General features: G+C 35.8%; 2 protein-coding genes across 3 annotated transcripts; both read left to right on the top strand.

Annotated features, from left to right (window-relative positions):
- The first annotated feature begins 1,163 nt into the window (after positions 1-1,163).
- Positions 1,164-2,560, top strand: LOC132642410 (chaperonin CPN60-like 1, mitochondrial). 2 transcript variants are annotated; one of them, XM_060359628.1, is made up of 3 exons: positions 1,164-1,796; positions 1,952-1,976; positions 2,070-2,560. In XM_060359628.1, the coding sequence occupies exons 1-3, from the start codon at positions 1,759-1,761 to the stop codon at positions 2,349-2,351; spliced, it is 345 nt and encodes a 114-aa protein (XP_060215611.1). In that variant the 5' UTR covers positions 1,164-1,758; the 3' UTR covers positions 2,352-2,560. The 2 variants fall into 2 exon arrangements, with proteins under 2 accessions (XP_060215611.1, XP_060215610.1); XM_060359627.1 differs by having other exon boundaries at positions 1,952-2,560.
- Positions 2,561-2,839: 279 nt separating this feature from the next.
- LOC132642409 (chaperonin CPN60-like 2, mitochondrial) lies at positions 2,840-7,356 on the top strand. Its single transcript, XM_060359625.1, has 6 exons — positions 2,840-2,907; positions 3,054-3,131; positions 4,066-4,161; positions 4,271-4,370; positions 4,453-4,556; positions 6,718-7,356. Exons 1-6 carry the CDS (start codon positions 2,875-2,877, stop codon positions 7,165-7,167), a joined length of 861 nt encoding a protein of 286 aa, XP_060215608.1. The 5' UTR covers positions 2,840-2,874; the 3' UTR covers positions 7,168-7,356.
- The last annotated feature ends 1,870 nt before the right edge of the window (positions 7,357-9,226 follow it).

Below are 9,226 nucleotides of genomic sequence, written 5' to 3'. Positions count from 1 at the left end.
CCAAGCTTGTTAATCATATATCTTCCATTTCTAGTGTTGAATTTCATAATCAAGAGTTAGGGTTTATACCCAAATTGGGGGTTTTGCTTAAAATTCAAAATTGGTTCAATCTATGAGTTAATTTAGCAATTAGTGGTTGGGTTATGATCCCCTAGTGCTTAATTTGATATTTTTCTTCCGAATTTTCCTTTTTCCCTTGTAGGTCCCATTTTCCCAATTTCTAGGGTTAATGTTGACCTAAATTAAATGGTAGTAATATTAGTATCATTCTTCATGATTTCTAATCTAAATTTTGAATATGCCTAGATTATTTTGATTCTAAGGCTCAGCGAAAAGGCAAGGCAAAGGAGTGAGTTGTTAGTGGTTGCGGTTCGGCCACCCAGGTAGGTTATGGCTTAACCTTGGTGAGACTTCGTATAGCGAAGCATATATTTAGATTATATTGTCGGAGACAGCATGTGAACCTTCGGGTATGAAGTTGGGCTGGATATTGCCTTAGGTTGGCCCTGTTGTGTGTTGGGCTATCCACTATGTTGTGTTGTGATTTGATTGTTCTATTGTGTTGGCTTGATGCTATGAGTTGTTGATAGATATTGGGTTCTATTTTATCAGCTTGCACTACTAAAAAATCAGCGTTTAGTGACGGAATATTAGCGACAGACCATATTCTGTCGCTAATTAACGACGGATTAGCTACGGATTTCTCATTTTGTCGCAAGAAAAGCAACTAAAATTTTATCTCATTATATCGTGACGGATTAGCAACGAAAACTGAGTTTCGTTACTAATAATTAGCGCGAATTTTTGGCGCCTTAAATTTCACTACAGATTTAGCAACAGAAGAGGCGCGACAAATGTTATTTTTAATTAGCGACGGATTCAGCAACGAAATATCCGTCGCTAGGCCTTTAATTTTTCTAGAAAAAAATATATATTTGCAGCAACGGAATATTTTGTCGCAATATTAATTATTAAAAGAAATGAATGTATTATTTAGCGACGGAATATAAAATCCGTCGCTATTCCGTCGTTAAATGTAAAAAAAAAAGATATCTCCTAGCTAGGGTACACATTATTTCATTTTCAAACACAGCAGCCAACACGGATAGAGAGATAGACTGTGCGAAATTGCTAACATAGAGAGAGAGCACAGTAGACCAAAATAACGTGAATCTAGGGTTTCTATTGTGTTCTTCTTTCTTCTACTGCAACTTTTATCTAAAGGAAAGTTATGTTTTGATTTTTCTATGTTTTATGGGCAGTTTCTTTCTTCTTTATCTCTTTCTTTGTGTTTTCTGACATTAAATCTAAAACGAAATTAAGATATCTGTGTTTTCTTGCTTATTATCTAAAGGACAGAGTGTCTTTAAGTGTTTTTTTGGGGCTAAAATCGAAGTTGGGTGTGTTGAAAACTGTTGGGTTTATAATTTATTTGAAGGTTAAGTGTTGGGAATCTCTATTTCGGCCAAAATCTGATGAAAATGGAAATTCGACCTTTGTTTGTGCTAAATCTTGTAGGATAATATTATTTGGTGGTTAAAGTTTGTTTTAATTCGTTGCATGTCGAGAAAAAGCTTGAAGAACTCAACATTCTTTATATTCTGTGATTTGAAATCAGTGTTAGTGAATTGGGTTTCTTACTCGATTTTTTTGTTTCAGTTTGACATTTTTTTTTAACTAAAAGGTGAATGATATTTTCTGTTTCAATAAGTTATTTCAGCTTGTTCTTCTCTCTTAGCAGCATTTCTCATTAGCAAAATGTATCGTTTTGTAGCAAATCTTGCTTCCAAAGCCAGGTAATATTCACATTTTTTAACTTGGATTTTTCTGTTAGAAAAATGTATTCTTTATTACTTTTAAGAAATACCCATTTTCTTGTTTTTCTTTTTTTGTGTTAGAAAAATGTAATCTTTATTACTTTTAACAAATACCCATTTTCTTGTTTGTATAGAGTGGCAAGAACCAACACCCAACAAGTGAGTACTATTTTGCAAGATACTTTTTTTTTTGGTATAGATCAAGAAGAGCTGTATTTTGGATTGTCTGTTTATAAATGGTTTTTGTTGCAGATTGGTGGAAGGTTAAATTGGAGTAGAAGTTATGCTGCAAAGGATATTAGATTTGGTGTTGAAGCTCGAGCTGCAATGCTTCAAGGTATTGAAGAACTTGCCGATGCTGTTAAACTCACTATGGGTCCAAAGGTGAATTTTTTATCAACCCCATTAGTGAATACACTCTGTTTGTTACATAGATTGTTCATATATTTATATGTAAACAATTCAACCCCATTAGTGAATACACACTGTTTGTTACATAGATTGTTCATATATTTATATGTAAACAATGTTTAGTATAAAATATTGTGACTTATAGTACTTGTTATGTTATGTAGTTTCCAGATATGTAAAGTTCAATTGTTTTGACCCTTGGAGGGAATACTTGGTGCTCAAGTAAAACTCATGCTAAGAATCTAGTTTTGGTGAAATGTTCTTGTTTTTAGCAAATTACAGTCTTCTATTTTCGTACATGTGTACATTAAATGTTGTGTTGATCTGATGGTTTGTGATGAGACTCTGTTGTCTTTCATTTGACTTGGTCATTTATTGGATCTATGCTTCCATTTATACAAAAATAAATGCAACAATATCAGAGACACAAGCTCTTAATTTTCTAAAAATGGAAAACATGAAAGTTGTTATCTAGGCATGTCATTAGACTAGATCAAACAGTAACACAGTGAAAGTACTCATTGAGGGCATATGCAACCTAAATTGTACAACTGAAAATTATTTGAAGCTGTCGATAAGCTTCGCTCTCTGTTACTGCTATGTGTGGTAGGTTGTTACAGAAGAGCTTGGACTGAGCATTGAAAATATGAACTTCGAGATGCTGGGAACATGTAAAAAGGTATTTTTGCTGCACCATTTGCCTGTAGTTGGTTCTCCTTTTGTATATTATTCTCTTTTGCATGTATAAGTGCTTGAGAAAATTGTGCATAATGTGATTTCTGTTTGGCGTTTCTAGTTAATCTACTCATGCATTCGTTTTTCTAGGTGGCTGTCTCCAAGGATGATACTGTCATTCTTGATGGTGCTGGTGAGAAGAAGTCCATAGAGGAACGATGTGAACAGGTTTTATCTTGCTTCCTTTTGCTCCCATATGTGTACAAGTACCGCATTTCAGCATGCACTACTACAAAAAAGCCTTTTAGCGGCAATATATATGTCTTTTAGCGGCAATAGGAAAGGCCGCTAAAGGTTTTACCGGCAATTACTCATTGGCCACTGTTGTTGGCGTCGACAAAAGGTTTTAGCGACTAATAAACGAAACGCTAGTAAATATAGTTATCATCACCTTGTATTGCCTTTAACTCTTAACTCTAAATTAACTTAGATTCATAGGTAATAAAATTAGATAAAAGAACTGCAACTCTTACCAGATCTTTTTTTCAGGCATCATGTAACCATCATCAAATTAAAGGAGAGACTATTAGTTCACTTTTTTTTTTTTTGGATAAGGAGACAATATTATTTTACATTGTTTTTGTCTTGTTATAAGGATTAAAAAAACTGAACTCAAGAAGATCAACATCAATGACAACAGAGAAGTCATTCTGACTATATTAGTGGGCTTCACTAATTTTATATCTCATATAATATTGTTTGCATGTAGTAAGCCAAGACAAGAAATGACAGCATTGCCAAGACAAGCAGGCTTTACCTGGAAATTCTTGTGCGCGTATGTAAGCCTGGGGATCCTTCTTAACACCATTAGCATGAAAACTGGTTGGTCCATTTGCAATCTTTTATGTTGGTGAAGAAGTTTCTTGATCACTTTTAGCAGCGCTGACTTCTTTCTCCAGTATGTAAACCAGTTCATTCAGCAAATAGTTCAAGACCACCGAAAGTTGCTTGTTAGCGGCTAACATTTAATTGTCGGTAGTACATTAGTTAGAGAAGAAACTAGCGGCAATTAGCTACTAGCCACTAAATATTTGCCGTTAAAAGGCTTTTTTGTAGTAGTGATGGGGTGTTGAGCTTATACTTGTGCTCTTTGTATTTGCAGATTAGATCAACCATTGAACTGAGCACATCTGACTATGACAAGGAGAAGTTGCAAGAAAGACTAGCTAAGATTTCAGGAGGTGTCGCTGTGTTAAAGGTATGCCTTTTGTTTGCAACTTGTGAATGAGTACTACATGCTGCAACTGTTAGTTCAATCAACATGCCATTGTACAATGTATGTTAATTTTTGCTGGATTGATTTTTAGATTGGAGGAGCTAGTGAAGCTGAGGTTGGTGAAAAGAAAGATAGAGTCACCGATGCTTTGAATGCTACAAAGGCTGCTGTGGAGGAAGGAATTGTTCCAGGTGATTGCACTCTCATATTTCCCTTGCTAACTGGGAATAACTAAATAGTTAGAGATGAGTAATGTTTTTTTTTTCCTTGCAGGTGGTGGCATTACTCTTCTTTACGTAGCAAAAGAGTTAGATAAATTAACAACAACCAACTTTGACCAGAAGATTGGTGTACAAATCATTCAGAATGCTCTGAAGGTTTGCTATGCTCTTTAACTCTTGTTAATTAGTCTACAATATAACCCCTCAGAAATAGAGTAGATCACAACTTATGCAGGATCCTATATTAAGATGTGAAGCATACATTATGAATCCTGTTAGATAGTCTGGTGTTCTGCAGTCCCAGAATGTATTTTTTTTTTTTAAAATCAAATATACCACTAAGCATGTTGCTTAGTGGTTATTATTATATATCAAACGAAACCAATCAGTTGTACAAGTAACACTGTCAAAAGTTTATGAATCACTATATAAACTTGGTTTGCTTCCATGAATTTGTTTGCTGTTAACCACAAACCAGTGTCATCAAACCAGCTCAATATGTAAGTGCTTCTTGTTCCTCTCAGTAGTTGTAATGCTATGTAGTTTTGTATTACTATATGTGTCAAACTTAGCCAGATATTGCAAGTTTTCAATAGGAATGAGCATAGCTAATACCACCCATTAAAAACCATACAATAGCAGGTTTAGCATGAACACACACAGTACATCTCTTCCTTTGTATGCACTGTCTTTTATCCATTGGCTCCTCTTTTCTGCATAGCTCTAATTCTAAGGTTGGGAATATGAAACTTATCCATGTTCATAATCCTTCTTCCAATACTTGGTAGTTCTGAAAAATGACTGAACTCAACTTCACTTTGATACTTCTCAGTCAATTTTCTGAAAGCCTCTACCTTTTCCTCTGAAAATTCCTTATTTGCCAATTGAATTTTCATTCTTCTCTCTTTTTCTTGAGCTCATTGATGGCTACCAGCTTCTCAGCATGCTCCTTTTGCTGTTTTGCAAGCTTTGACTTCTTTTTCTTACCTGAAAATTTGAATGAGATGTTGCCTTCCTCCATAATTTGAAATAATTTGTTGGATCAATAAAACAGCCAAAATCTCCTTTGAACCACCTTTGCACCAGCAATAATCCAAAACTGATACAAGCAATACTATAAGCAAGCATAGTATTGATGTCCTTGGTTCCAACAGTAGCAAACCAAAGCACAGTTTTAATGAAATATGCCATTATCCACCAAAAATGCCCCAGGTCATTTCCACTAGAAAGTGGATCAGTCCCAGAATGTATGCAGAGTGGTTCAAAAGACTTTTAAAATGTAATTTGTGGTATCTGTGAACTTGTCTAATAACCTATGAAGCCTGTGATGCTTGTCTGGGGTCTTACATTGAAAAAATAAGCATGTTAACTTCATTTCCTGTCAAATTTGAACCTACTGGTGCAGTTAAAGATATTGTGAGATGTGAACCATGAAGCATGATCCTTTGCTTAACTCATGTGAAAGAAATCCTGGATATAAATGAATAGAAATCTGACTTAGGATGTTGTTAAGACTGATGAACTGATGAGCATAAAGACTGTGTTTAGCATAATTGTGCAGTTAATTGATGCTCGTCGTTTACCATTCTTAAGTCTATTAATTAAGTTTGTTTAAGCAAATCATTCAGCAAGTCATTAGTCAAGTGAAGTTTTAATTTATCAACCATGTGCCTCAGCCATCAATGGTATGTTCACTTGTTATTAATTTAATTCCTCACTGATACATACATAGTTGTTCCAAACAAAATTTTCAAGTGTGTCAAATTCATAATGCCAAATTCATTTTACTCTAGCTTCAAAACTAGCCTGTTCCTGTGATGTAGTGGAACCAGCTGCACATAACACTGCTGAAATTGAATCCTTTGAGCCCTTCTATTGCTTTCCACCTGCTGCACATAACACTGCTGTTCTCCTACCATCACTACAGCAACAACCAACTCCTAAGCTGTATATCCTATTGATGTTGGCCAATCTACTTTTTCTTGATATAAACAGTCTACTAGACAGGAAGAACTGAAAAGTAGTATCAGTAATGACTTAAATCAGTAGGAAATAGCCTGAAATTGACCTTCTATTTGTTGTTTAGGAACTCTAATTGTCTTTTTTTCATGTTCTGTTACTTGACTATGAGACAGTGTATATGATCATTTATATCCAAGTTGTATGAAACTCTTTTTTGTTGGTCATCATGATACTTCAATTCCAACGAAAAATGGATAAATATCTGCTCTCTTATCTTTGGAATTCATTTCTCTTTTTATTTGGTAAAATTGAATGGTTAGTATTCTTGATGTTTTAATTTCACTAATTATTACAGGAACGATATCAAGAAATATTACGGGAAAAATCACAGTCTCAGTCTGATATTGATCAATGTGAAGCATATTACGAAGCTGCTGGGGGAACAAGGAAGAGAAGAATATATGGTCTTGGATCTCAAGCACAAAGTTATTATGGGCCGAATCTTTGCGTCAATTTTGCCTTTAATGCTTCAGCATCAGCAGCACCTTCAACTTCTCAATCAGCACCTACAGAAAATATGGAGGAGTTAGTGATGCGATTGATTCCTACACTGACTGATCGCTTGCTTCCTTTATTTATTGAGAAGGCACGCGGAGTGATTTCTTCACCATCACATCATCCAGATACTCCTGTCGACAAACCATCAGTTGTGACACCCATAGTGCCTCCTCCTACTACTGCTAACGTTGACGATGTTGATCCTTTAGTTTCTGATGATGATCGTAGTCCTTCACCCATGCATTAGTTTTTTATGTTATCTGCTTTTTGTTGGAAAGAACAAACTTATGCACTAACAATACTTGATGGATGTGTGGGTTCTTTTGGTAGTTGATAGCTCGAAGTTGTCGGTGTTTTGGACTTAACGATTGGGATTTCGCTATCTATTTTGAACTTTTTTTATAAATATTATTTTATGTGAATGTCAGTTATTTTTAAGGGTATTTATTAATTTGTATTTAGTATGTTTCAACAGGTGTATTTTAAAAAAAAATAGAAGAAAAATATTTGTGACAGATTTGCGACGGATTTTGGTCGTTGCTAGAGGGACAAATATTGTATTGTCGCAAATGCAGGCACAAATAATTTAATATTTTGCGACGGATTAGCGACAATGGTTTTCGTCGCTAATTTACTAAAACGACGAAATGAAATATGAAATTAGTCACGGAATTCATAACAATAGCAACAAAAATAATCCGTTGCTATAATGTGGAACGGATCTCATACGTCGCTACTCTGTCGCTAAGTTTGCTACGGATTTCAATTTTCCGTCGCTAATAGGTTTGCAACGCGCAAAATCGCAACAGACGAAATTCCGTCGCTAATCCATCGCAACACATGTTTAGCAACAGATATATGCTTATTAGCGACGGAATACGTCCGTCACTAAACGCTTTTTTTTAGTAGTGTTGATTGCGATGTTGTCGGCGTACCCATTGTTGATACTTGTGGTTCGGATATATTGTTGGCATACTCTCTGTTGGTACTTGTGACTCGGATTTATTGTTGGCGTACCCATTGTTGGTACTTGTGATATTGAGCATGATTATTGATGATGATACATTCATCACACGCACTATCATTTTTCATGTTACACTGTTGAGATACTGATGATATTTGATGAAAATATTTGATGTGCTGGGCTCAGTTTTACTTATTAGTTCTAGAATCGTTGATTGAGCGAGTGCATGGACTCCGCGGGTCCCCCAGAGTGGTGCTGGTGAGAACCCCCCATGGGGAAAGATTCGAGGTCCCGTCTATTTTCTGGGCAAAGATCTAGGACGGGTGGCACTTAGACTTCGCGAGTCACACTAGGTTGTGCTACCGAGATGTCGATATTTTCGGCCGGAGTACATGTGTACACAACATTTGCATGGCATTTCATTGCATTCATACACTATTTCATTGCATCGCATTATGGCTTGATTTTGAGATGTTTTGGTGTTGTACTTGTGATGTTGGATTCGGACTTGATACATTCAGACTTGGTACATTTGGGATTAGATGCTTTACTTAGGTGATGACGCGTACTTGGATTCGATTGATTTGATTTATACTTGTTTGTTTGTCTGCCTATCTGCGACATTATCTTAATTGTGTTAGCTATGCTTAGTCGACTGATGATGCCTACCAGTACTGTTGTTTTTCACTGACCAGCACTTGCTGCATTCCTTTATGAATGCAGAGCATCAGGTTGGATCTGCTTCTGTTACACGTGGCTGATAGTCGCTTCAGCATTATCTTCAAGTTTCCAGGGTAAGCATGGTCGTTCGCTGCCTTGAAGACTTCTCTATCTTTTTGTCCTATTCTATTCAGAGACATGGACACTTTCTATATTATTATTCCAGACTTGTATTATTTCCCTTTTAGATGCTCTTGTATTACTCAGACTAGACCCTAAGGGAGTTATTATTATTTCGCACTATTCTAATATATATATATATATATATATATATATCATGAGACTTACGCATTTATTCTATTCTGTTGCTTGATTTAATCATTTATGTCTTAATTATTGTTGGGTTAAGGGTTCGCTTACAGAGGTGGGAGAGGTAAGTGCCTGCACGGCTTATGCCAAAATGGGCCGTGACAAGTTGGTATCGGAGCCCTAAGTTACCCGGTCTATAAAACAAGTGCGTGTCTAGTAGGGTCTCGTGTATTGGTACAATGAGCTCCGTATTTATCTGCGAGAGGCTATAGGACATTTAGGAAATCTCACTTTCTTTCTTTCTTTCATGCTACTACTTTGCTCTAATTAGTATCTGGAGGGATCAAATACGTATCTGACTCTTATCTCTTCT

This window comes from Lycium barbarum, chromosome 5 (assembly GCF_019175385.1).
Source record: "Lycium barbarum isolate Lr01 chromosome 5, ASM1917538v2, whole genome shotgun sequence".
Lineage (NCBI taxonomy): Eukaryota > Viridiplantae > Streptophyta > Magnoliopsida > Solanales > Solanaceae > Lycium > Lycium barbarum.
Note: the sequence above shows the minus strand (reverse complement) of the source record. Positions and strands in the feature narration are given on the sequence as shown.

What these genes read in the sequence shown, in the direction of transcription:
- LOC132642410 (XM_060359627.1), top strand. Translation starts at nt 1,759, where the DNA reads ATGTATCGTTTTGTAGCAAATCTTGCTTCCAAAGCCAG. An exon ending in AATCTTGCTTCCAAAGCCAG is followed by an intron (nt 1,797 to 1,951) that starts GTAATATTCACA and finishes TTGTTTGTATAG; the next exon opens with AGTGGCAAGAACCAACACCC.
- LOC132642409 (XM_060359625.1), top strand. Translation starts at nt 2,875, where the DNA reads ATGAACTTCGAGATGCTGGGAACATGTAAAAAG. An exon ending in GGAGGAAGGAATTGTTCCAG is followed by an intron (nt 4,371 to 4,452) that starts GTGATTGCACTC and finishes TTTTCCTTGCAG; the next exon opens with GTGGTGGCATTACTCTTCTT. An exon ending in TCATTCAGAATGCTCTGAAG is followed by an intron (nt 4,557 to 6,717) that starts GTTTGCTATGCT and finishes TAATTATTACAG; the next exon opens with GAACGATATCAAGAAATATT.